Here is a 27,784-nt window from a genome sequence, read left to right as displayed (position 1 = left end):
TACAGCACTGTATGCTTTAGGTGAAAACTGTGAGTACGGGGGGCTGCACAATGAACTGTTACGGGACAGATTGGTAGTTGGTCTCAGAGACACAGGGCTATCAGAGAGGATGCAGTTAGACAACGATTTAACCCTGACAAAAGCCATTAACATGGCGAGGCAGTCTGAGGAGATTAAGAGACAACAGACTGACCTAAGGAGTACACCACAGGCTCCTCCTCAAGTAGACACTACACTTGTTGATCTCATTCGTCAGAACCTTCGTGAGACCAGGGCTCTCCGGGACGAGGTTAGACAACTGGCCACCATGATGAAGTCCCTGCAGGAAATCAAGGCTGCTCAGACACACGTTTTTTCCGGGTTGGAGACTCGACGCACCAACGTGTTCTCTTGAGGGCCGAGGTGACATCTCTCGGTCCCTGTGTGTCTTGGATGACAGGCGGCCGAGAAGATTTCTAGACCTTGCCCACCTGGTAACCAATCATTGTGTACTCAATAAATACTGTTCGCTCTACCTCCAGCTACCGTGTACTCAATAAATACTGTTTGCTCTACCTCGAGCTACCGTCTCCGACTCCCATCTCTCGGCAGTCGGCACTACACTATGACCAATACTATAAAGTATGCTGTCTGCTGTAGTTAACGTTAACAATTTCTCGTCTCTGTTGGCTGTATCCTAGCGCTAATTGTTCTAGTTCTGACTTAGCCAGTTTTATATTCGAATTATATTTTCTAATAAATATGGTTGAAGTATGTCGTAATAAAGGACAAGGTGGCACCCACAACAGTCTTTGTATCGTTAGCTTACTCTGTGTCCTCGGGTGTGTACACTCAGTGCAGGGGTTAATTAAAGAGTGATATCGCGACACGTAGTGGACAAAGAAATAACACTTGTAGTCGTGCCAGCTGGTCAAAACAAAGGCACTCAAGCTGGTTTACTGCTCTAGCTCACATGCGTAGTGAAAAGTAACCGAATAAATAAGCCATACATGGAACCAAAAATATGTATTTAGTCTGACAACACAGACAAACAAATACACAAACAAACCAATAATAATGAATTAAGCATTTATGTGTGGATCACAGTATGATTGAATAGCTTGGATGAAAGGTCATTTTTAATCCCACACAAATGTGCATTTAACATCCTTCATTTTCTCTTTGTAAACTGCATCAAAGTGTTCTGCTTCTGCCACTGTTAGTTGGTTCTTCCAGTCTCCAGCAATTCCTTAAAGAAAAAAAAGTTAAAGTAAGACGCCATTCATAATCCTACTCTATAATAGTTTCCAGTAGTTTAATTTCAAGTCCCAAGAATGCTGGCAATGAAACATGAGTATAAGCCCATCAATCCTGTTTAACAAACAAGAGGCACACCTTTCCGGAGGAACTCAGACTTGCTCTGGTCCATGAACTCACTGGGGACCAGAGAGTAGTTGGACATTTTGTTCTGTTTCATGTTCTTGAACAGACATCGGTCTGCAATCTTCTCTATCACCTCAGGGCTCAGAGATTTCTCCAGGAACTGGGACATTCTGGCAACAGAATCCTTCAGGTCCTACAATACAGAATAAAAAGTACACATAATATTACGGTACATTACTGTAGCATTCTTGTGTAGTCAGAATTGTTTCATTGTCACAAAAGTTGCGATTCAACCGTTCTGACTGGAGGATCAAGAAAAGAGGGCTTGAGATTCTAAATAATACATTTCCAGTCAATTTCAGCTGTGTAGTGTGTTTTCCATGGTATCGAAGACCTTACCAGAATCATTTCCTCATAGGAGATGTACATGGTGCAGTCTTGATCTTTGGCGTTCAGCCAGCCCTTTATATGATCAAACCATGAGCCAAACATAACTGCAACAGAAAGAAATCCAAAAACTCTCTGAGTGAATACAGTATGGACCAAGTGTTTCATCAATTATTAATGGTTTTTCAGGAGCAATGAACATTGTGGCCATTGCACATTGTCCCCGCTGAACATTTATACCATGCCCTGTGACCTAATTTGTCTGTAAAAAGATCCTTGAGATGAAAATCCATACAGTATGTTTTTAAGTTTTCAAATGAACATTGATTTTTCAAACCTGATTACTTAAAGATGGTATATGTTTGTATATGAGTATTAAATACATTCATAATTAAATTACGGTAAGCTCATTTCCCATAATGCATTGCTGGCATGTCCTTAAAGGCAGTAGAGGTTGAATGCTTTCATGTGACGTATATATATCACATTTTCACTCATGGATTTCCATTATTCTTTTTTTCAGACAGAGTTGAAACGTAACTTTTCCCATCGAGGAACTTGTGTAGGAACTCATTCTGGGTGCCAGGGTTGACCAGATAGGAGGCCATCCCATAGTAGTGATAGGAAGAGGTAAACACATCCCGGGGGTTCCTCGTGACATAGATGACCTGGAGAGGAGAGAACAATTTATCCACAACTATTGATATTCATAGTATTCTCATCACGCCGATTTGCGATACGTCTCATTACGTATCGATAGAGTAAACATATATCTCAACTATCCAGCAGATCAGACCGTTATCTTTATTTAATCTTTTATCTTTTTCTATTATCTACTATACTTTATTATTATATTTTCATGCCTGTACCTCCTCCCCCTCCCCTGCTATGACCCCAGAAATTACCCAAGGGGATTAATAAAGATCCATCTTATCTTATCTTACATGTCATGCAACTAATGGTGCAATGCCTCAAATACCTCATTGGCCACGGTTGTCATTTAATGATAATCACCTGTTATTTGATTACAATCACCTGTTGTTTGTTATCTGTGATGCAATACTATGAAAAGCCTATAAAAAGTTTTCTATCAGCCCAAGTGAAAAATCTACCCTTATTCAAAATATGGATTCACTATTGTGCTCAAAACCCACCAAGACTCCACTGTTGTAACATCAAGATGGCAGCAAGCACATTTCCACAATTGTTTGTTGTCTGAGAAACTGTGTTTTTTTTTCGTTTTAATTGAGTTTAGGTTTTTAAAAACTTGAAGGTTCTAAGTTTTTAAGTTATACTTTAAAACGTTTTTAAAGTTATACCAGTCATACCGACCGGAAGACTACCAGCTATCTGCTGCAGTGTGGCTTGAACTGGAACCAGGGCCCATTGCTGGGTTCACCCATCTCCCAGAGAGAGCTTACTGAAGCACCACCACACAGCAGGCCCAGTGCCGGGGCAACTACAACATCTAGCTGGATCTGCTGCGGACTGATATCAGCATGGCCATGAAATCACTACAGAAGGACATGGAGGACTTAAAAGAGTCAATGAACGGGATGACAACTGACATGGCAACTTTGATGAAGCAACAATCTGTCATAACTGATCTGCTGAGTGAAATCAAGCAGCTCAAATGCCAGAACATGGAACAGGCAAAGAAGATCACTGAGCTGGAGGTCCGAGTGGCAGATCTGGAGCAGTACTCAAGGATGAACGATGTTTTAATCACAGGACTGGCGATCAGACCAAGGAACTACGCTCATGCTGCGAGAGGGGTCACATCGGAGAACGGTGTACATGAGGAGACCACTGAGGAGCAGGTAACGGTGTTCCTTCAGAGCAAAGACATTGTGATTGACAAGGAATGTATCGAAGCATGTCACACACTGCCAGCTAGGGATCCCAAGAACAAGCCTGCCATCATCATCCGTTTTGCAAATAGGACAAATAAAGTTGATCTGCTTAGGCAGGGAAGGAAGCTGATAGGTTATAATGTTTATATCAATGATCACCTCACCAAGAGAAATGCATATATATGCATATATATACAGTCGAGAATGCAGCTGTGACCGCGTCCCCGACCGCCAAGAACCTTGGTGTTACAAAGGATCAGATTAAACCAAATATATATATTTATTGATTGATATATATTGCATAGTATTTGTATATCGTTTGATATCCCTTGTATATTCCTTGTACATATACACGGAATATCCCTTTAGCCTAGTACGGACCATGATGTTTCGTTCTCCTATTGGACAGCGGTCCACAGGCGCCAGGGCCATGCCTCCAGAGTCAGGTTCAAGGCCACCGTCAAGACATGTCTGTACATGCCTGGCCTTGCCCAGGAATACGAGACAGAAATGAGGTTGGCACTAGATTGTTCGCCGTGCATATAAATATGGCGCAGGTGAATACAGAAGTAGAGTTACCCAATAAGTTGAAGCCTCACCCACGATACTCCGTGCGGTGAAGTATGGCCTGTTTGGCCCCAAATAAGAGCATTGAGACCGCGTGCGAATTAATAACTGAATTGTCAGAGTTTGGCGCTATACCGTCGAGTGCGACATATTTCTATTAAGTCAGTAATAGTCTATTTGTGTATAGTGTATCGTGCGGCTAAAGTTCTACAGTGACCAGCATCACCAACGCTTCCTCGTATCAGCTAGAGTGCTTATCCAGGCTGGGCTGCTTTCATGGCGCTTTCACCCGAGGAGACCTAGACGAGAACCGTGTGGACATGTACACTGGATTAATCTACCCGACGACTACATAGCCCTTTGCAGCTGGATTATATTTGTTTTGGTCCTGTGATTTATGGAGCGGAGAATCGCCGACGCCTACACGTGTGGGATTTACCCTGTGAGGAGCCACGTCGAGTCTGCGCCTCAGAGAGCCTGAGGCCGGCTAGCTTTCTTCACTGTGGAGCTACAGTCTACGGAGAACAGCTGTATTCGTCTGTGGATCAAGAGACTATTGCACCGTCTCCTGTACTTGGAGTCTCCTTAGTCATCGTTGACCAGACTCTCTACTACCGACAGATCCTCTACCCCTGCTGGCTTACAACCGGGGGGACCCTTCCAGTATCTCCCGCTATATATTACTAGTGTACCATAGATATAATTCCCTAAGATTCAGGTTGTATAATTACCTCCTGCGTAACCAGAGAATGGACATTCATTATTGATTTGCCTACGCACATTCCTTTGCCTTATAAGCGCATCCAAAGTAAAATAGAGAAGTATATTATGTACCTTTTGCTGCAATAAATACTTAATTACCACTTTGTGTGGAACCGATTCATTGTGGGAAGTGTTCATCATATTTATATATCATGTACTGTATGGCCAGTAATTAAAGTACATAAAGCGGTAGTGGTTTAATGATACCATACTTATCAATACAGTCAGGGAATTGTACCCCTCAGTTACAATTGGTCCTTCGAGCCGGAGGGTAACTAGTGTAATATTAATATAGTGGTATTAATATTGACATGGCCAATGATGAACACTCCACAAAACGGTTCTCCTAAAGTAGATCGCCCGCAGCGTAGACGGCAGACACCTCAGTACTTAGAGGATTACGTTGCCAATATACTACCTAGCTTTCTACAGACGGTAAACCCGGAAAAAGTAGATAGTAAAATTATGTCCGACCCTATCGACCAGGCTACCCCGCCAATAGAGGCCCTAGTGGGTTCTAACGTAACTGACCAAGCTCACGGTAGGGACCAGGAGGGACCCGACATGACTTTACCCCCCGCCAAGACCGAAGAAGTAGTCCCCGGAGAGCTCCAGGATAAAGACAGCCCTCCAGGGATGGAACTCTACCCGCTACAAGAAGAGGAGAGCACCCCGGAGATGGATCTCCAGGACTCGCCACAGGAGAACAGATCTCCAACGAGTACTGCCAGGAGCGGATCACCTCAACCAGCGTCTTCCCCCAGCGAGGCGGACAAGATGCTGGCACAGGCATTCCTCGCCAGCCTAGCAGCCTCAACAGAGCGCGATCGACTCCAAGCACAGACGCTTAGTGAGCGCGAACATTCTTCCATGGAAAGAGAACGCCTTCAGGCGCAGCAACGGAGCAACGAAGATCGTATACGTCTAGAGATTAGACGCCTTCAGACGGAAGAGAATATGGTAAGGGACCGTGCCGGTGCCCAAAGAGAAGCAGAGCGCGACCTCGCTCTCACCAAGCGCGAAGCCAAGCGCGACCGATTACAAGCGCAGATAATGGAGCAGCTGATCACCAGGGCAACACCCCCTCCCTCCGCACGGGGTTCCAGGGCCTCGTCAAGACAAGGGTCAAGGGCACCCTCCCCTACCCGATCAAGCGACCCTGAGCCCGACCACCAGAGAGAGCCTATACCCCCCTCCGAACTCCTTCCCCGACCGGTCCACGCGAGACCCAGCTACAAGGAAGAAACGGTCTACACCGCGGAGAGGCTAAATAGACGACTACAGGATCTAGAGGACCTGCCAGAGGAAGAAGAAGAGGGAGAGGAGGAGAGTCAAGCCCGACAGCAGCACAGTACTCCACAGGACCAGGAGGTCCAGTACAGCCCAGGCTCTACCCCCGCGGCTCTGCGCTACAGACCCCCGACTCAATTCACGGGTGAGCTTGACGCACGACCAGCCCCGAGGAACAGCACCTGGATACGTGGGCCATGGTACCCAGCAGGTACCAGCCCACCAAGAGGCGTAAGAGGAGACTCGCCTAGGAGGCCTCTCTTCCAACGCTCACCGATGTGCCAGCCATCCATGGCATCATACATTGGCACACCGACGTTTCCGGACTTCACCCACGAGAACAGAGCACAGTACACGGAGCTACGAATGTGCTTAGAGACAATGATGTCCGATGTAGCTGATGAACCGTACAAGTATGCTATCCTACTGAAGCACCTCAAGGTGCCCCGAGCGCACAATATAGCGCTGGCCTATGCCACCTCTACTACCCCATACACAGCGGCTCTAGCAGCACTCGACCAAAGATATGGACGCATATGGGACTACGTAATACAAGAGATAAGGCATATTGATTGCCTACCCCCAGCCACAGACAATCGCTCACTAGATGACCTGTCTATCAAGGTACAATCCCTGGTAGGGATGCTGGGGGCGCAAAGAGAAAAGGGTATGCACGAACTGTACGCGAACTCTAATGTCGAGAGGATTTTAGAGAAGCTTCTGCCCGCCCGACAAGAGCGCTTCAGGCGGCAAAGAGACCACCGTGATCCTAACGGTCCCGAGCCATCCCTCCTAGACCTAGCCGACTTCCTGGCGAGAGAAGTCAACAGCCTACGGTTGGATATGTTCATGCGGAGCACACCAAGCTCCAGAGAGGGACCTAGGAGAGCAAACGATGGCCGCAGATTGGTGACCGTCATGCACCAATCAGAATCAGTACCGAGCAGCAAGAACCACGGTACCCCCTCGATGAAAGAGAAGTGGAAGATGGTGTGCCCGTACTGCGAAAAGGAACACTGGTTGTCACAATGTGACACGTTCAAGAAGATGACCGCCGACGAGGTGAGTCAATGGATAAAGTCCAACCGACGCTGTTACCGATGTGCGCGCAGTCACATGGCAGCCGATTGCCGCTTAAAGAAGAGGTGTAATCGGTGTGACGGAGCCCACCTAGATGTCCTACACGACAGTAACAGAAGAAAGCCTGCACCCTCAAGCAGCACAAAGGCAAGTGTTATGTACATTGACCAAGCCAGCAGCGGGGGCGCCCGGGTGCTCTTAAAGGTGGTCCGCGTAACACTGAGTTACCAAGATAAGGTCATGGACACTTACGCCGTCCTTGACGACGGGTCAGAGAAGACCCTTCTCCTCGCGTCCGCTGCGGCCCAGCTGGGGCTGCGGGGGAGCGAAAACCAGATGACGATTCGGACAATAAGAAGAGATCTAAAGACGATAAAGGGCGAGAATGTCTCCTTCACTATCGCAGCAAGCGGGCAGCCAGAGAGACGGTATAGGATTACTAATGCTTTCACCAGCCAAGAAATAGGCCTGTCGCAGTACACCTACCCCATCGCCAAGCTGATGGATAAATATGTGCACCTGCGTCAACTACCTATACCGCTCATAGACGGTGCCACCCCGACCCTGCTGATAGGCTCCGACCATGCAGACCTCATCGTCCCGATTGACCGGGTCCACACAGGGCCCAGAGGCTGTCCTGCAGCAGTCGAGACCCGCCTAGGATGGACATTACAAGGCCCCCTCGCTAAGTCTCTTAACCGAACAGCAGCCACTAACTGCCTCCACTCCAGAGTGACAGAAGAAGACACCACCCTCCTACAGCATGTCGAGAGGCTATGGACACTAGAGACAATGCCCTTTAAGAACGAAAAGAAAGACATTCGTTCCAGGGAAGACATTTACGCTATAGCCCTCCTCGAGCAGGGGACAAAGAGAGTCAAAGCCAACAGAGTGATGAGATACGCAACTCCACTCCTGAGGCGAGAGGGTATGCCTACCTTCCACGCCCCAAAAGAAGCGACGGAGCGGTATCTATTGAACACAGAGCGGCGCCTAGCCAGAGACCCCGCTCAAGAGACGGTGTACCGCGCTGAGATTAACAAGCTAATCACAGCGGGACACATAAAGAAAATTGACATTAAAGAGGCCGATCAGACGACCGAATCATGGTACGTGCCGCACCACAAAGTCCACCACAACGGCAAGGATCGTATTGTGTTCAAATGCAGCTACCAGATCGGATCACAAAATCTGAATAAAGAGCTCTTGCCCGGCCCAACACTCGGCCCCTCTCTACTAGGCGTGTTACTACGTTTCCGCCAAGACAAGGTGGCCATCAGCGGCGACATCAAAGGGATGTTCCTGCAGGTGAGACTAGTGGAGGAGGACAAGCCCCTGCTGCGGTTCCTATGGGGAGAGAGGATCGGGGATGAGCAACCAGCCATCTATCAATGGGAAGTCCTCCCTTTCGGAACCACATGCAGCCCATGCTGTGCTACGTTTGCACTGCAAAAACACGTCGCAGAGGACCCAGCAGCTGATGAAGAGGTCCGACAAAGTGTAGGAAATAGTTTCTACGTGGACAACTGTCTGCAAAGCGTCTCGACGCCAGAAGAAGCCGAGGCCCTTCTACTCAAGCTCCGCGCCTCCCTGATCAAAGGCGGCTTTGATCTCAGGCAGTGGGCCAGCAGCGACCCGCAAGTATTGCGCAGCCTCTCCCCCGAGGACAAGGCAGCAAGCAGCGAGACCTGGATGGCGACCATCCCAGGAGAAGCCCAAGAAATGACATTAGGACTAGTCTGGCGCTTCAAAACAGACTCGCTCCATTATAAACACACACCCCTGACCAAGGAGCAGGGAAGGTCGACTGCACTACCGACCACCAGACGGAGTGTATACAGAACACTCGCCAGACAATATGACCCGTTGGGATGTATTCTACCTTACACCACCAGGGCAAAGATGATTGTAAGAGCGTTATGGGACAAGGACCAGGGCTGGGACGACCCCATACCCGAACACCTTGCATCCACATGGAGAGAGTGGGAGACGGAACTCAGCTCACTCCCAGGTGTCAACATACGCCGCAGCTACTTCCCACCCACAGTGAGGCCGGAGACGTGCCAGATGGACCTGCACGTCTTCAGCGACGCCTCCGAAGTAGCCTACGGTTCGGTGGCCTACTTGCGTGCCCGAGAGGAGGGAGGAGAAATACATACTGCTTTCATCCTGGCTCGCTCAAGAATAGCCCCACGAAAGCAACAATCTATCCCGCGTCTAGAGCTCTGCGCAGCCCTAGCAGGAGCGCAACTCGCCACGTTAATCCAACGTGAACTCACCATTCCGGTGCAAAGAACAATCTTGTGGTCAGACTCCACGACAGTACTCACATGGATCCGGTCTGATTCGTGCAGATACAAGGTCTTCGTGGGAGTCAGAGTCACAGAGATTCAAGATTTAACAGAAGTAGCAAGCTGGAGGTATGTGGACACAAAACACAACCCAGCTGACGTCATCACCCGGGGAATGTCCCTGGATGACCTCACCCGTCACAACCTATACAGTGACGGGCCAGAGTTCCTCAAGCTCCCGGAAGAAGAGTGGCCTACACCCACCCCACGGGAAGCGAGTAAAGAGGAGGCAGAAAACAAGAAATCTATGTTCTGTGGATTGAACACACTCGTCTCCACAGACCCCGACATAGACGATTGCCTCACCCTAGAGAGTGCGCAGCTAAAGACATTCCTGTGGCACCACCCAGAGGTTCAGCTCACTACTGACATTACAGCAGCTGACTACGAAGAAGCAGAACTTCTTCTACTACAACGAGCCCAGAGAGACTCGTTCCCCGATGAGCTAGACTGTCTACAGGGAGCAAAGCCCGTCCCATCAGACAGCAGACTGCTCCACCTAGCCCCCGAGAGCGACACCCATGGTCTCATCAGAGTGGGTGGTCGTCTGCGGAGAGCTCCAGACTTACCGGATGACGTCAAGTACCCGATAGTCTTAAACAGCCGACACAAGGTCACAGAGCTGATCATAAAGAAAAACGACGAGGATGTGCATCACGCCGGGGCAGAGAGAGTCTTCGCGGAGATCAGACGTCGTTATTGGATACTGCAAGGGAGAGAAGCAGTGCGGCGCTTCCAGCGAACCTGTCTAGACTGTCGTAAGTGGCGAGCGCAGCCCAGTATACCCCGGATGGCTGACCTACCTCCCTGTCGCCTCCGACTCGGCGACAAGCCTTTTCACTCCACCGGTATGGACTGTTTCGGCCCGCTGTATATAAAGAAAGGAAGAGGAACCGAGAAGCGGTGGGGTATTGTATTCAAATGCATGACCACCCGAGCGATGCATATAGAACTCCTTCCAACCATGAGCACAGACTCATTCCTTAAGGCCTTCCGAAGATTCACATCGCGGAAAGGCAAACCGTCTATATTATTGTCTGATCACGGGACAAACTTCAAAGGCGGAGAAAGAGAGCTGAGAGAGAGCTTCCAAGCTATGGGCCCAGAACTTAAGACCCACCTCGCTCCATCCCAGATTGACTTCCAGTTTAATCCCCCGAACGCACCTCACTTCGGTGGAACTTGGGAACGAGAAGTACGTTCAATAAAGACAGCCCTGTACGCCGTGCTTGGGGCCCAGACCGTGGCGGAAGAAGTCCTAATGACAGTCCTCACGGAGATCGAGGGAGTATTGAACTCAAAGCCCCTCGGTTACGTCTCAAGTGATGTAGCAGATGTCGACCCAGTCACCCCCAACACACTCTTGATGGGGCGGCTGGACCCCACGCTACCACAGACAATGTACAGGCCTGAAGAAGCGAACGGCCGAAGAATGTGGAGGTACAGTCAAGTATTGGCTGACAAGTTTTGGAACAGCTTCCTACTCCACTATCTACCGTCTCTACAGACCCGCCAGAAATGGGTGAAAGAGAGAGACAATTTGACAGAAGGAACAGTCGTCATGATTATCGACCAGTCACTACCCCGAGCTATGTGGCCAGCTGGCCGCGTAAGCAAAGTGATCACCGGTGCCGACGGAAAGGTCCGAGCAGCCGAAGTGCTCGTCCAAGGACGGATCTACACCCGACCCGTGACGAGGCTAATAGAACTGCCAAGGCTCCCCGATACTATCGATGACGACCATGACCCATGACTTTGTGAACTGCCCGACCCCTCACAACAGACATTGAGTAGTGGACAGTGCGGTTAATCTGTCTCTGCTTAGCTAATTAGGTGGGACTAATTAGGAGGCGGCTGTTACAAAGGATCAGATTAAACCGAATATATATATTTATTGATTGATATATATTGCATAGTATTTGTATATCGTTTGATATCCCTTGTATATTCCTTGTACATATACACGGAATATCCCTTTAGCCTAGTACGGACCATGATGTTTCGTTCTCCTATTGGACAGCGGTCCACAGGTGCCAGGGCCATGCCTCCAGAGTCAGGTTCAAGGCCACCGTCAAGACATGTCTGTACATGCCCGGCCTTGCCCAGGAATACGAGACAGAAATGAGGTTGGCACTAGATTGTTCGCCGTGCATATAAATATGGCGCAGGTGAATACAGAAGTAGAGTTACCCAATAAGTTGAAGCCTCACCCACGATACTCCGTGCTGTGAAGTATGGCCTGTTTGGCCCCAAATAAGAGCATTGAGACCGCGTGCGAATTAATAACTGAATTGTCAGAGTTTGGCGCTATACCGTCGAGTGCGACATATTTCTATTAAGTCAGTAATAGTCTATTTGTGTATAGTGTATCGTGCGGCTAAAGTTCTACAGTGACCAGCATCACCAACGCTTCCTCGTATCAGCTAGAGTGCTTATCCAGGCTGGGCTGCTTTCATGGCGCTTTCACCCGAGGAGACCTAGACGAGAACCGTGTGGACATGTACACTGGATTAATCTACCCGACGACTACATAGCCCTTTGCGGCTGGATTATATTTGTTTTGGTCCTGTGATTTATGGAGCGGAGAATCGCCGACGCCTACACGTGTGGGATTTACCCTGTGAGGAGCCACGTCGAGTCTGCGCCTCAGAGAGCCTGAGGCCGGCTAGCTTTCTTCACTGTGGAGCTACAGTCTACGGAGAACAGCTGTATTCGTCTGTGGATCAAGAGACTATTGCACCGTCTCCTGTACTTGGAGTCTCCTTAGTCATCGTTGACCAGACTCTCTACTACCGACAGATCCTCTACCCCTGCTGGCTTACAACCGGGGGGACCCTTCCAGTATCTCCCGCTATATATTACTAGTGTACCATAGATATAATTCCCTAAGATTCAGGTTGTATAATTACCTCCTGCGTAACCAGAGAATGGACATTCATTATTGATTTGCCTACGCACATTCCTTTGCCTTATAAGCGCATCCAAAGTAAAATAGAGAAGTATATTATGTACCTTTTGCTGCAATAAATACTTAATTACCACTTTGTGTGGAACCGATTCATTGTGGGAAGTGTTCATCATATTTATATATCATGTACTGTATGGCCAGTAATTAAAGTACATAAAGCGGTAGTGGTTTAATGATACCATACTTATCAATACAGTCAGGGAATTGTACCCCTCAGTTACACTTGGTGTTGTCCTCGACGACCAGTTGAACTTCTCTGCTCACATCGCAGCGACAACCAGAACCTGCTGATTCCTCCTGAGCAACGTCAGAAGGATCCGCCCCTTCCTGACAAAAGAAGCCACCCAACTCCTCGTCCAATCAACAGTCATCTCCCACCTCGACTACTGCAACGCACTGCTCGCTGGCCTCCCGGCCACTGCCACTAAGCCTCTTCAACTCATTCAGAACGCAGCGGCCCGCCTGATCTCAAACCTACCGAAGTCGGCCCATGTCACCCCACTTCTTAGGGACCTGCACTGGCTCCCCATTGCTGCACGAATCCGCTTCAAGGCCCTCAACCTAGCATACCGTGCGGCAAAGGGAACTGCTCCCGCCTACCTCCGGTCAATGGTCTCTAACTACACACCCTCAAGACCCCTACGCTCTGCATCTTCTGGCCGCCTCAGACCTACTCCTATCCAAGCTCCGGGAGGGTCATCAAAGAGAAGTCGCCTATTCTCAATCCTTGCCCCACAATGGTGGAATGAACTACCCACCCCAGTTAGGACAGCCGAAACACGTCCAATCTTTCGCCGTCGACTAAAGACGCACTTCTTCAACCATTATCTGAATTAAAAAAAAAATAAAAATAAAGATTATCTAACCCTAACTAACCATACTGTCATGCACTTGTCCTAATAAACTAACCTACACTGTAGCACTCAACACTTTGATGAACATTGTTACTCAGCTGATAGAGTTGTGCCCTTCCTGATGGCTTGTCGTACAGAACTTATAAGTCGCTTTGGATAAAAGCGTCAGCTAAATGACTAAATGTAAATGTAAATGTAAATGTATAGCTTGGAAGGCAAGGTTATTCAGGAAACAGGGCAAGATTCAATCAACTTGGACTGTCAGCTGCAAAGTGTTTATCAAACCAAAGGGTGCACAGGAGAACGCCAGGGGGATGTGCATCAGGAGCATAGACCAACTGGACAGGTTTGATAGTGACTATAGGAGCAGGTATGTCCAGCATAGGGGAGGCCTATAGACAAGTAGGCTACTGTGCCAATCATGGATTTTGAAAATGAGATAGACCCAGATTATAATCTCCTGGACAATATCCACACAAACTCAGGGACGTGCACAAGACTTTAGAGGGGCAGGTGCTCAAAGGCTAAAAAGGGCACTACACTTGTGTGTATATATTAACCGAGCGCGCGTAGCGCGCAAGCACGATTTTTAAGGGCCCTTTTCGGGCGGGGGGGCCCCCTTTTTATGCTTTTTGGGAAGTTTTGGTGATCAAATATTGAATATTGAACTATAATAATCAGTGCAGGAGCTCACTTATCCTTGAAAGACACTTTTATCACTGACTTAAAAGGCCCATACATCTCCATAAATGTTCAGGGGGGAGGGAATAAGTGCTTACCCTACAGACCCCAAGAAGTGCTGTATATTCTGTATTGTTTAATATAAATGCATTTTTTATTCCAATCCCGATTTGTATTTGAGATTCCCAAATCCCATCGGACTTGACTTCTTCGTGTCCCTCAATGAGTGTAATACCAGCATTCAACTGTATGCGCCACAGCGGTTTCTATCATCATCATCATCACCACCCACGCTACGCATAAAATATATAGGTCCGCGGAGAGGCACGCTGAGGAGGCTGTGCAAACTGCAATGGAATATGGGGCATCTCTCTCTCTTTACCTAATATTTTGATTCTATCCTGAAATCTTTCAGTTGGAAGGGCAGTCTATATGCGTAACGGTAAAAAAAGATTTTTTTCTTTTTCAAAAATGGCACTTTTTTGATGAGTCTCAAAAAGGCAGGTGCTCAAGCACCCCTTGGCCTCTATGTGTGCACGTGCCTGCACAAACTGCTGCTATTACACAGAGCAACAGTTTAATTCAAGTGTTACATATCAGCATGGAATATCTATAATTAATTTCAACAGTAGAAGTTTGTATGCTAATTTTCAGAAAATAAAAGATTATTTAGGACATTTAAAAAAAATCCTTTAACATCATAGCTGTGTCAGAAACATGGATTGAGGAAGACAGAGGATCCAATTTTGTTCTACAAGGATACGGTTTTTATTGCATCAGTAGAGGGAATGCAAAGGAGGGTGGTGTGGCATTGTTTGTGGATGAAGGGCTCTCATGTAAGGTGGTTGATAACATGTCAATAGCAATTGATGATGTGATGGAATGTATTACGGTTGAGATAACTATATGGAAAAAATGAAAATTTTTATTGTGAGTTGTGTGTATAGAAAACCAGGATCTAACATTGACACATTCATGGTGAATATGGAGAGGTTGTTTTCCACGTCAAAGCAAAAGGTTAAGTATGTCTGTGGGGTCTTTAACATCGACCTGTTGAACCCTAACAAACATGGAAAAACTGATGAATTCATGGAAATAATGTACAGTATGAGCCTTTTTCCAACTATTACAAGACCTAGTAGAATAACATATGAGTGTGCTACCCTAATCGATAAAATGTTTACAAACAATATGGAAAGTAATACGACAAGTGGATTATTAATTGAAGATATTAGCGATCACTTACCTGTTTTTACAGTTTATGAGTGTAATTATAGGAAGAGGAGGGAGTCAAAGGAAATAAAATACAAGAGAATAAGAACTGACGAAACAACATCTGCTTTCAGAAATGAGTTATTGCAATGCAACTGGAAGAGTGATGAATCAGATGTTGACGAAGCTTATGGGTTATTTCTAGACAAATTTAAAGTTCTGTATGAAAAAAACTGCCCACTGAAACAGTGTAGCAATAAGAACAAGTTGGCAGAACATCTGTGGATGTCAAAAGGTATACAAAATGCATGCCAAAAAAAATAATACTTTATAGGATATTTATTAAAGACAAAACAAAAGAAGCCGAGTTGAAATATAAAAAATACAAAAACAAACTAATTAGTATTATGAGGAAATGTAAGAAGGATTATTATACCAAATTATTGGATACAAATAAAAAGAATGTTAAAGGAATATGGGACATATTAAATAGTATTATTAGAAATAAACCAACCAACCTAGCTTACCCTGACTATTTACAGAAAAGGACAGAAAGATTATTCTTATAAATGAGGTAGTGGATGGGTTCAACAACTTTTTTGTTGATGTGGGACAAAACTAGCCAATGAAATAGTCAACACTGGGAAGAGTTTTGCGGTGGAAGATTGTGGAGAAAGAAACCCTGCTTCAATATCTCTGGGATCTGTGGAGAAAGAGGACATTATTGAGATGGTAAACAAATCCATGAATAAAACCTCCACAGATGGGGATGACATTGATATGTCTCTGGTAAAAAATATTATTCAAGGAGTTGTGGAGCCACTATCTCATATATTCAATTTGTCGTTCAAAATGGGAGCAGTCCCTCAAAAAATGAAAATTGCAAAGGTTATACCATTATTTAAAGCTGGAGACAAGCATTTGTTTACCAATTATAGACCGGTATCCCTGCTATCACAGTTCTCAAAGATACTCGAAAAACTATATGTTGCAAGATTAGACACTTTCATTGAAAAACATAATCTCCTAATGGACAGCCAGTATGGTTTTAGAACAGCTAGATCTACCTACATGGCATTAATGGAGCTTGTAGAGGAAATAACGGACGGTATAGAGAGAAAGAAATATGTATTAGGAATATTCATTGACCTAAAAAAAGCTCTTGATATCATGAGATGTTACTGAAAAAGATGGACAGGTTTGGTGTCAGAGGGGTTGCTCTAGACTGGCTGAAAAGCTATATTAGTAACAGGCAGCAATTTGTTCTGATGGGTCAGCACAAGTCACAATGCTTAAACATTACCTGTGGTGTTCCACAGGGGTCAGTATTGGGACCCAAATTGTTCATTTTATACATAAATGATATATGTAAAGTATCTGACATACTGAAACTTGTTGTCTTTGTGGATGACACAAACATTTTATGTTCGGGGGATGACCTTCAGCAGCTTTTAGAAGTGGCAAACATAGAAATGGACAAATTAAAAGGTTGGTTCAACACAAATAAGTTATCACTCAATTTGAAAAAAAACAACTTCATGATATTTGGAGATTGTGAAATAATCACTGATCCTCAACTGAAAATTGATAATGTAAAAATTGAGAGAGTATATACAAACAAGTTTCTAGGGGTCTTAATAGACCACAAACTCTGCTGGAAACCCCATATAAAACATTTGTGTTCAAAGTTAGCGAGAAGTATTGGTATACTGGGCAAGACTAGATATATCCTGAATCAGAAAACTCTATATACATTATATTGCACACTCATTGTACCATATCTATCATATTGTGTTGAAATCTGGGGAAATACTTATAAAAGCAACTTACAAAAGATATGCACACTGCAAAAAAGAGCCATACGGATAGTACATCATGGTAGATATTTAGATCACACAAATAGTCTGTTTGTAAGGAGTCAAACAAAAAAATTGGACTTAATCAAATTCAAATCTGCACAAATTATGTTTCTGGCAATAAAAAACAAATTACCAAGCAACATTCAAAAAATGTTCACGGCTAAAGAGAGTGTTTATAATTTTAGAGGGACATTAGCTTTAAAGCAACCTACGGTAAAGATAAGATAAGATAAGATATTCCTTTATTGATCCCCTTGGGGAAATTCAGGCATCATAGCAGCATGGGGGGGAGGGGGGGAGGGGTACAGGTAGTAAAACAACACAGTATACAGGTAGTAAAAGACAACACAGGCAGTGTAAACAATTTGATCAATATGGTCAATATAATTTACTATCTGACTAGCTGAGGAATATTCACATTATTCACAGTGTCACATGAGGTGCAGTATGCAAGAGGTAGTGTTATAATAATTTACTATCTACTGAGTATACATTAATCAAAGTACCAGGGTAGTCTACTTTGTCCCCCTTGGGTTCCTATAAGTCCCAGGTCAATGTCTGGTAGCAGTCGCTGTCGCTGCCCCCTGTTGTGGGGCCTGGAGGCTGCTAGTCGCTGCCCACTGTTGTGGAGCCTGATGGCCGCTGGTATGAAGGACTGTCCGAGGCGGTTAGTTGAGTGTCGGGGGGGGATGTACGTACAACTCTTAAAAGTATGTGCATTGCAATTTGTGGGGTATCACTCTGGAATGGTCTGGATGCGAATATAAAATTAAGCAAAAATATCAATAAATTTAAACAATCATTTGGATATTTGGATATATAAAAAACTGTACTTTTATTTTATTTTTTATTTGTTATATTATTTTTATTTTTATTAAATTATAATGTCAAATATTGTAAGGAAGGGGCAGGGCTTGATAAGTTGTTTTACTTCCCCCTGTTCCTTCTCGAACACTTATTGTATGGAAATAGTCTTTGACTATTTACCTTTTTGTTTTTTAAACTTGTTTTATGTTTCTATGTTCGAGACAACAAAAAAAATAATCAAAACATGGAGAGACCACAGCCATAAATAATGTATCTATGACTTTTGATATAGCCATAATGTGTTTTCTGTTAGACTAAGGGCAAAATCCACCCTTATTAAAATAAGTATTTACTACTGTATTCTAAAGGCTCTATGGCCTCTGTATTGTTCCACTGTTGCAACCTTAACCAGAGATACTGTATACCAGGCGATTTAAACACTCAGGTACTTTTTAGACTTATAAGTATACGGTTCTCCATCTCAAGGGTTCGATACCTGATTACAGTTAAAGTTTTGTACCTCATTGTCTGCATTTGTACCTCACTGTTTACACATTTTTACTCACTGTACTTTAGATTGTATATTGTATATTCCTCTTTACTTACTTTTTTACTTACTTTTTTACTGTTTGAAGCACACTCTCAGGGGCTCATACAGAACCAAGCATTTCACCGTAAAGTACATGTGACAAATAATAAACAACTTGAACTTGAACTTACACATGAATAATAAAAGGTTGAACATAACTTCTTCCATCGAGGAACTAGTGTAGGAACTGTTGAATTTAGTACTGCTTATGTAGCCCTGAAGCCTGTAAGCCTAATATATCCCTTGGCCAAGGGGGGGATTCCCCTTTGGCTGACCGGTAGATGTTTTGATTCCCATGCGGGGTACTTGGGTTTGAAATTACCTTTGGCTTGACCTCAAAGAAGGATGCTGGCATCATACTGTAGTGATAGTGTGTGGCAAATATGCGTGGTGACGCCCTCTGTTCCAGGTTCAGGACCCGAGCCCTGATCTCCTCCAGCCAGGGAACTCGGTCCCAGTTGGGCGAGGCCTCCACTGCAGCCAGATCCCCTGCACTCTGGATCAGAGGGACGATCTCCTGCATCCATGTTGTGCCTGAAAGGAGAACACTGGTGGTGGTCAATACTTTAAAGGCTGTGACCTCACTACAAGGCATATTTCTAAGCCTTTCTTTTCAAGATTCAAGATTCAATAGTTTATTACCATTTCAATGAAACATTTATTGGAATTTGTCTTGGTGAGTGCACAGGTAAACAACAATCATACACATAACAGTACAATAAATACTCCTCAGCATAGACGTGGAAAGAATACACAAAGTAAGCAAATAAGTCAGGTCAAGTCAAGTCAAGAGTTTTATTTGTCACGGCATACAAGTATACAATGAAATGCGGGGGGTCTTGCCCGCAACGATTGTGCATAATACAATAGTAATATAGTAATAACAATAGTAATATATAATAAGAATCTAATAGAACGACATTAATAATTAATACTCATACAGATTTAAGAGGTCCCTAGGGGTTGATCTGGGCGAGCATAGCCTGAACAGATGGTGAGGAGTTAAGGGCCCTCACTACCTTGGGATACAAGCTGTTACTGAAGTGAGTGGTTTTACATAATACTCTTAAATCCTCTTCTAATAGGGAGGAGGACAAAAAGTGCATTACCTGGATGAGAGGGGTCTCTGATTATTTTCAGACTCATTTTTAACAAGTGGGAATTATATATATCACTGATGCTTGGTAGATCTTTACCAATGATTTTTTTAAGCTAGCTTCACTACCCTGTTATGCCCATATTATGAGCGGTCTTTGGGTCTTATGAGCAGCTACCATACCCCACTGTGAGAGAGAATGTGAGAACATTCTCTAACACAGCTCTATAAAAGTCACGCATCCCTGGTTTAGAATCTCCAAACCTCCTGAGCTGGCAAGCAACTTGGTGAGCTTTCTTCACCATGTGGCTGACATTGTTGTTCCATTTAAGGTTAGAGGAAATGGTGGTCCCCAGGAACTTGAAACTCAACAAGCGATGTGGGATTTATCTCAAACCGTCACAAGTTACCCTGCTTAGCAAGTCCCCTGGAGTCTTTAGGAAATAATCAACTTAAGTCCTTAATTCTCTCAAATCACTCTGTACTAAGCCCACACCAATATGGATTCAGAGCCAACCATAGCACATTATCAGCCATCTCATTAGTTATTAATGACATAATATTGGCATTAGACAAGAGGAAACACTGTGCTGCCCTCTTTACTGATCTGTCAAAAGCTTTAGTTTTGATACATTCGATCACCATTTACTTTAAAAAAGATGAGCTACTATTGGTTTGGATAGAAATGCATATGATTGGTTCCAAGATTATCTGTCAGGGAGATGTCAGTGCAAAGTCGCGTTATGCCCAATCTGAACATTTATTAATAACTAAAGGTGTGCCACAGGGTTCAATTATAGATCTTGTCCTTTTCACTATTTATATTAATTATATTGTGTCTTCACTGAATGGTTGTCAAGCCCATCTGTATGCAGATTATACTGTTATGTATTGTATTGCTGACTCTGTACAGTTGGCCATTGAGAATTTACAACTTTTTTTTTACCCTCCAGGAAGATCTTATTAAATGTAAATTGGTTGCTAGTTGCTAGTAAAACTAAATTGATGTTGTTTTCTAGAGCCAGAAATATTGAATATGATGGTGTATGTAACTGAGGGGTACAATTCCCTGACTGTATTGATAAGTATGGTATCATTAAACCACTACCGCTTTATGTACTTTAACTACTGGCCATACAGTACACAATATATGAATATGATGAACACTTCCCACAATGAAATCGGTTCCAGTCAAAGGTATTAATCAAGTATTTAATGGAGCAAAAGGTACATATGATACTTATATTACATTTGATTGCACTTGTAAGGCAAATGAGTATTCGTAGGCAAATCAACACTGAATGTCCATTCTCTGGCTACGCAGGAGGCAAGTATACAACCTGGCTCTTAGGGAATTATATCTATGGTACACTTAATGATATAGCGGGATATACTGGAAGGGGTCCTCCCGGTTGTAAGCCGGCAGGGGGGGTAGGAGAGCTGTCGGTAGTAGAACGTCTGGTCAACGATATCTAGGGAGACTTCGAGTACAGAAGACAGTGCGATAGACTCTTGATCCGCAGACGAATACAGCTTGGTTCTCTTGTAGGCTGTAGCTCCACAGTGAAGAAAGCTAGGCGGCCTCAGGCTCTCTGAGCGCCGACTTGACCTTGACTCCTCTCGGGGGTAAATCCAACACTCACAGGCGTCGGCGATTATCCGCTCCACAAATCACAGTACCAAAGCAAATATATATTCCAGCCGCACAGGGCTATGCAGACGTCGGGTAGGTAATCCAGTGTACATGTCCATTCGGTCCTCGCCTAGATCTCCTCGGATGAAAGCGCCATGTGGTCGGCCCAGCCTGGATAAGAATCTAGCTAACACGAGGAAGCGTTGGAGATGCTGGTCACTTTAGAACTCTAACCACACGATGCACCATACACAATAGACTATTATTAACTTAATAGAAATACGTCGCACTCGACGGTACAGTGCCAAACTCTGACAATTCAGTTATTAATTCGCACGCGGTCTCAATGCTATTCTGGGGCCAAACAGGCCATACTTCACCGCACGTCGTATCGTGGGTGAGGCTTCACGTTGGTTACTAAGTTTCTGACTAAGTGCCTCTGTATTCACTTGCGCCATATTTATATGCACGGTGAACAAATAGTGCCACTCTCATTTCTGTCGCCGTATCCCTGGGCAGGGCCGGGGCTAGTACAGACATGTCTTGTCGGTAACTTTGAACTTGACTCCGGGGGCTGGTCCCCTGGCGCCTGGTCCTTTGTCCAATAGGAGAATGAACTATTATGGGCTATAGTAGGCTAAAGGGATATTCCGTGTATATGTACAAGGAATATACAAGGGATATCAAACGATATACAAATACTATTCAATATATATCAACAAATAAATATATATACTCGGTTTAATCTGATCCTTCGTAACAGTGTACATGTATCTACCGTAAGTGGTTCTAGCATTGAGAGAGTCACTGAATATAAATATCTTGGTGTGTAGCTTGATGAGAAATGAAAGTTTAATTTAAATTCCATGTGGACAACCATGCCTCCAAGTTGCGACAGAAAATGTACTTCCTACACAGAAACAGAGCCAGCTTTCCTTTCCTAGTAGGAAGAGAGTTGTCGAAAGGTTTTCTTATCAGTCTTGGATTATGGTGATGTAATTTATAGGCATGCTGTGGCCTCAACCCGTAATTCCTTGGACTCTGTATATCATTCTGCCCTCAGATTTATCACTGGTGATAGATACGACACTCATCAATGTGACCTTTATGAGAAGATTGGTCGGCCCTCTCTGACGAAGAGGCCCAACAAACACTTGTAAGGCCCTTATTGGTAAGCTACCTCCTTGGAACTTTGGAACCTATGGAACCTGTTCTAATAATAATAATAACGACTTTTGAAGAAGTCTTTAATCATCATGCAGTGACACACACATGCGATGGGCGGCACACACAGGAACACACACATGCAAATCGAGTCTCTGCGCTTGACCGATCCCATCATCCTTCCCCCCCAAGGGCAGCCGGGAGCAGATATGGAGCATGGGGCCGCACCCCGGGGACCAATCCAAGTGCTCCTGTCCGTCTTCGTCAGGGAACATGACAGCGTTAGCGATCTGTTGTGCATGTTTTTCCATTGGGTTTATCTTATCGGGAGGGGAAACCCTTGCGAGCACAGGGAGAACATGCAAACTCCACACAGAAAGGCCTGGGAGATACCCCACCTGGGTACCTGGCAACGCGGAAACCTGGTCCCCAAGCGGGAATCGAACCCTGGACCTTCTAGCTGTGAGGCGACAGTGTTAACCACTACACCACCGTGCCGCTAGTGACATCCTGTGACAGGATGGTCCTTAAGGTTCCCTGAGTTTGCTCGGAACAGGGTAAATCTGCATTTCTCTACGATGCCCCTAGCTCATGATTTGTCTACCCATGTCTTCTTGTCTTATTGTTATGATTTTATATGTTGTGAGATTGTATATGCTTTATTTAGGCTTATTTCTGTATGTACACTTGATGTGCCTTTTGAGTTTAAATAAAGGTTTGAAATGAAATTAGATAACTTCAGTCAAAGTTAAGCTCAGTTTAGCACTGAATGTGTGACCCCACGGCTGTTTTACATTTGTATTTTATACCTTCAATTTATGCCTAGAAAAACACATTGAGTATTGATTCCCTGATAACATTGGGACATAAAAAATAAAAAAAAAGCTTTTAAATATTAATGTTTTTTAATGTAATTGTTTTAACTAGGAATCTTTTTTAACCAATGTTAATATTTTTTATCTGACATATCTTTGTTTTTTTTATTCTTTTAAATTGTCTTTCTACCTATTATAATCTCGGCATCATTGAAAATGAGGGTCCACCGTCAATTATTTCCGAGAATCTAGTAAATAAAGGTTAAAGAGGGGGGAAAACAGGTTTGATGTACAAATAACAACAACAGTCCCAGTTCAGGGTTAGGTTCACTTTGTGCAATAAAGGAATCAAGGTGGGGGATACACACGCCTGTGCGTGTTTCAAATGCCTGGCCTACTTTTCATGATTAATCTGCTTTCATGCCTTGTTCGAAACATTTCAAACGCCGGACCGTCCTTGTTGGAGGGGATCTCTCATTGAATTGCCCTTCTGAAGTTTCTTGCCTTCTTTTCCTATTAAGATTTTTGTGGGAGTTTTTTTATCTTCATTGAGGGTTACGGTCAGAGTGTGTCATTCCTACTGGGCTCCTCAAGCCTGTTGAGACATGTATTGGGATATTGGGCTACACAAATACATTTGACTTGTTGGTGAATTAAAAAAGGGCTTGAAACTCATAAAATCCAGCAAGTAACTGCTGTGCTATTGTGGTTCAGTGCATCTGTACTATATACCACATATTTATGAGTGTAATTCATCAAAGTATTAAAATAATTATAAGACACAAGAGAATGTGTAGAGACACTCCACTGTGAATGTGGACGTTGTCCTCCTCCTTGTACTCATTGCATAGTCACTGAGAGGTGAGAATGTACACTGAAACGGTAGCTTTTAAGTCTTGATTGTTAATCAAAGCATGAATGGACATAACTTTGGTTACGTATGTAAATGAAAATAAGAATAATAACCAACACACACACACACACACACTCCTACACATTACATAACTGACAGCTAACTTAGTGAGGGAACTTACCTGACTTGGGATATGTCACAATTAAGATATCGTCTGGACGAAAAGAGAACTCCTCATAGTATTTCAGGCATTCTGGAGGGTGGAGATGTGTAGGGACATAGACCCCCTTGTACACAGCATATAGGTCTGCTTCTGTCATGATCCCAAGAGCTAGACAGAAGACCAATCGTAGCCCACACCCGACTCACAGACACTGAAGACACTTTGGACTTTGTTTATGCTCTCTCTCTCTCTCTCTCTCTCTCTCTCTCTCTCTCTCTCTCTCTCTCTCTCTCTCTCTCTCTCTCTCTCTCTCTCTCTCTCTCTCTCTCTCTCTCTCTCTCTCTCTCTCTCTCTCTCTCTCTCTCTCTCTCACTCTCCCTGTGTGCAGAAGGAAATGTTGCAATGTTGGAAATGAATCCCCCAAGGCTTTTAAAAATGTGCAGAGCTCTGTTCAGGTTGATTTTCTGTGTGAGCATGAGTCAAGATGAGTATGAATACAAGTTTCAAGTTCAAGTTTCTTTATTAGTTGTCATACAAAAATACAGAATACCTTTATATGAAATGCTTTTTCCTGTTCTGCTCCTGAGAGTGTGCTAGATACAAATAAAATAGATAGGTAAAAAGTCTTATCAGAGGTCAAAAGTATGTAACAAGTGTAAACAAAAGTGTTCAAAACAAAAGTGTTCAATATATACAATATACAATACAGAGTAGAATTTTTTTTAACTGAGTTACAATACAATATAAAGTACAATGCAGAAATGGGATGAGGTACAACTTAGGGTAAGGTGCAATGAGGTATGAGTTGTAGTGCAAATCTCTTTACCAATAAATATAAATATAAAGTGTGTTAAAGTGTCTAAAGTGGGTAAAGTGGGTGCTACAGTGAGTTGTTTATTTAAAGTGAGTGTGTGCGTGTGGATGTGTGTGCTGTGAGTGTATTTGATGGTTTGTTACATAGTGTTATTGTCATTGAGCATCCTGATGGCCTGGGGATAGAAGCTCCTTCTGAGTCTCTCTGTGCTTGCCATGAGACTCCGGTATCACTTGCCTGACCACAGCAGTTCAAAGAGGCAGTTGTTTGGGTGGCTAGAGTCTTTGATTATTCTCTTAGCCTTACCCATGCAACGCTTGTTGTAAATGTCTTGGAGAGTGGGAAGCCCACCTCCAATTGTGCGTTCGGCTGAATGGGCCACTCTCTGTAGTCTGCTACAGTCTTGTGCAGTGCTATTCCCAAACCAGGAGGTGATATTGCCAGTCAGGATGCTCTCTATTGTGCATGAGTAGACGTTCTTAAGGATCTTCTGACTCACTTTGAACCTCCTTAGGCGCCTAAGGAAGTAGAGGCGTTGCCGTGCCTTCTTGATTACACTGTCAATGTGTGTGTCCTCCAAACTCATAGCCAAGCTCAGGGACCTGGGCTTGAACTATGACCTCTGCCAGTGGGTCTTGGACTTCCTGACGGGCAGACCCCAGGTGGTGAGAGCAGGCAACTGCACCTCCTCATCCATCACCCTCAACATAGGGGCCCCCCAGGGCTGTGTTCTGAGTCCCCTCCTCTACTCCCTGTACACACATGACTGTGTGGCACAGCGGAACAACAACACAATCATCAAATTTGCTGACAACACAGTAGTGGTGGGCCTGATCTCTGCAAACGACGAGAGGGCCTACCTGGAAGAGGTCAAGGTCCTGGCGGGTTGGTGTCAAGAGAACAGCCTCTCCCTGAACGTCAGCAAAACAAAGGAGATGATTGTGGACTTTAGGAGGTCGGGGGTCAGGGACTACAGCCCCCTCAGCATCGACGGGGCACCGGTTGAGAGAGTGAACAGTTTTTTTTTTTTTTTTTTTATTGGTCTTTTTCCCCCTCCATTTTCCTCCGATTTTCTCCCATCCCAATGTTAGTCGTATGCCAATTCCCAGTCCCTTCCTGGTCGCTGCGCACTTACCCCCCACAGTCAGATCATCTGGGAGAGTGGAGGCTACCACGTGCTTCCTCCGACACACGTCCAGCCAATCACCGCTTCTTTTCACCTGGCAGCGCGGATTCTCATCGAGAGGGCGTAGCGTGTGGGAGGACCACACTATCCCCCTCGAGTCCTATCCGCGCTTAGCAGGCGCCCCGACCGAACTGTAGGAGTCGCTGTTTACAACGACCCGGACCCACCCCGCCAGCTTCTCCCACCCTCTAATACAGCCAATTGTATTAGTGCAGACGGCCAGCCAAGCTGGTGACAACCCCGGAGCTGTGAGCTGGATTCGAACAGGCGAATCCAGCTCACAGCTCCGGGGCTGGTGACGAACGCAATCTCCGCTCGGCCACCTAACCGCCTGAGAGTGAACAGTTTTAAGTACCTCGGAGTCCACATATCCGAGGACTTGACATGGACCACACACATTGACAGTGTTGTGAAGAAGGCACGGCAACGCCTCTACTTCCTCAGGCGCCTAAGGAAGTTCCAAGTCAGTCAGAAGATCCTTAAGAACTTCTACTCATGTACAATAGAGAGCATCCTGACTGGCAATATCACCTCCTGGTTTGGGAATAGCACCGCACAAGACCATAGCAGACTACAGAGAGTGGCCCGTTCAGCCGAGCGCACAATTGGAGGGGGGCTTCCCACTCTCCAGAACATTTACAACAAGCGGTGCATGGGTAAGGCTAAGAGAATTATCAAAGACTCCAGCCACCCAAACAACTGCCTCTTTGAACTGCTGCGGTCAGGCAAGCGATACCGGAGTCTCATGGCAAGCACAGAAAGACTCAGAAGAAGCTTCTATCCCCAGGCCATCAGGTTGCTCAACGAACAATAACACTATGCAACAACCATCAAATGCACTCACAGCACACACATCCACACACTCACTTTAAACAAACGACTCACTGCAGCACCCACTCTACACACTTTAGAACACCTAAACACACTTTATATTTATTGGCAAATAATTTGCACTACAACCCATACCTCAGTACACTTCAAGTTTCAAGTTTCTCAAGTTTCTTTAATAGTTGTCATACAGAAGTACAGAATACTTTCATACAAAATGCTTCTTACTGTTACGCTCCAGAGACTGTGCTAGACAAGATAGTATCAAATAACATAGTATAGCATGTAATTTAGAAGAAGAAAATGAGGTCACAGTGTTCGGTATAGACATATGTACAATGTTCTGAGTTACCATATAATATACAATACTATGCAGTGTACTAATGTACAGTACTATATAGTGCAAAGCAGAAATGGGATGAGGTACAATTTAGGTACAATTTACAGTAAGGTGTACGAGTTGTAGTGCAATCCTTCATCAATAAATATAAAGTGTGGGGAGTGGGTGCTACAGTGTGTTTGTTTAAAGTGGGTGTGTGCTATAAAGTGTGTGGAGTGGGTGCTACAGTGTGTTTGTTTAAAGTGAGTGTGTGCGTGTGGATGTGTGTGC

General features: G+C 44.7%; 1 protein-coding gene across 1 annotated transcript; it reads right to left on the bottom strand.

Annotated features, from left to right (window-relative positions):
* Positions 1-990: 990 nt before the first annotated feature.
* LOC311236026 (sulfotransferase 2B1-like) lies at positions 991-24,541 on the bottom strand. Its single transcript, XM_084323607.1, has 6 exons — positions 24,365-24,541; positions 18,945-19,156; positions 2,291-2,417; positions 1,762-1,856; positions 1,375-1,555; positions 991-1,228 (listed from the first exon to the last, which is right to left on the bottom strand). The coding sequence occupies exons 1-6, from the start codon at positions 24,501-24,503 to the stop codon at positions 1,119-1,121; spliced, it is 864 nt and encodes a 287-aa protein (XP_084179733.1). The 5' UTR covers positions 24,504-24,541; the 3' UTR covers positions 991-1,118.
* Between the last annotated feature and the right edge of the window lie 3,243 nt (positions 24,542-27,784).

This window comes from Notolepis coatsorum (assembly GCF_963971535.1).
Source record: "Notolepis coatsorum genome assembly, chromosome: 10".
NCBI lineage: Eukaryota > Metazoa > Chordata > Actinopteri > Aulopiformes > Paralepididae > Notolepis > Notolepis coatsorum.
The sequence above is the reverse complement of the archived record's forward strand: the minus strand, read 5'-3'. Positions and strand labels throughout refer to the sequence as shown.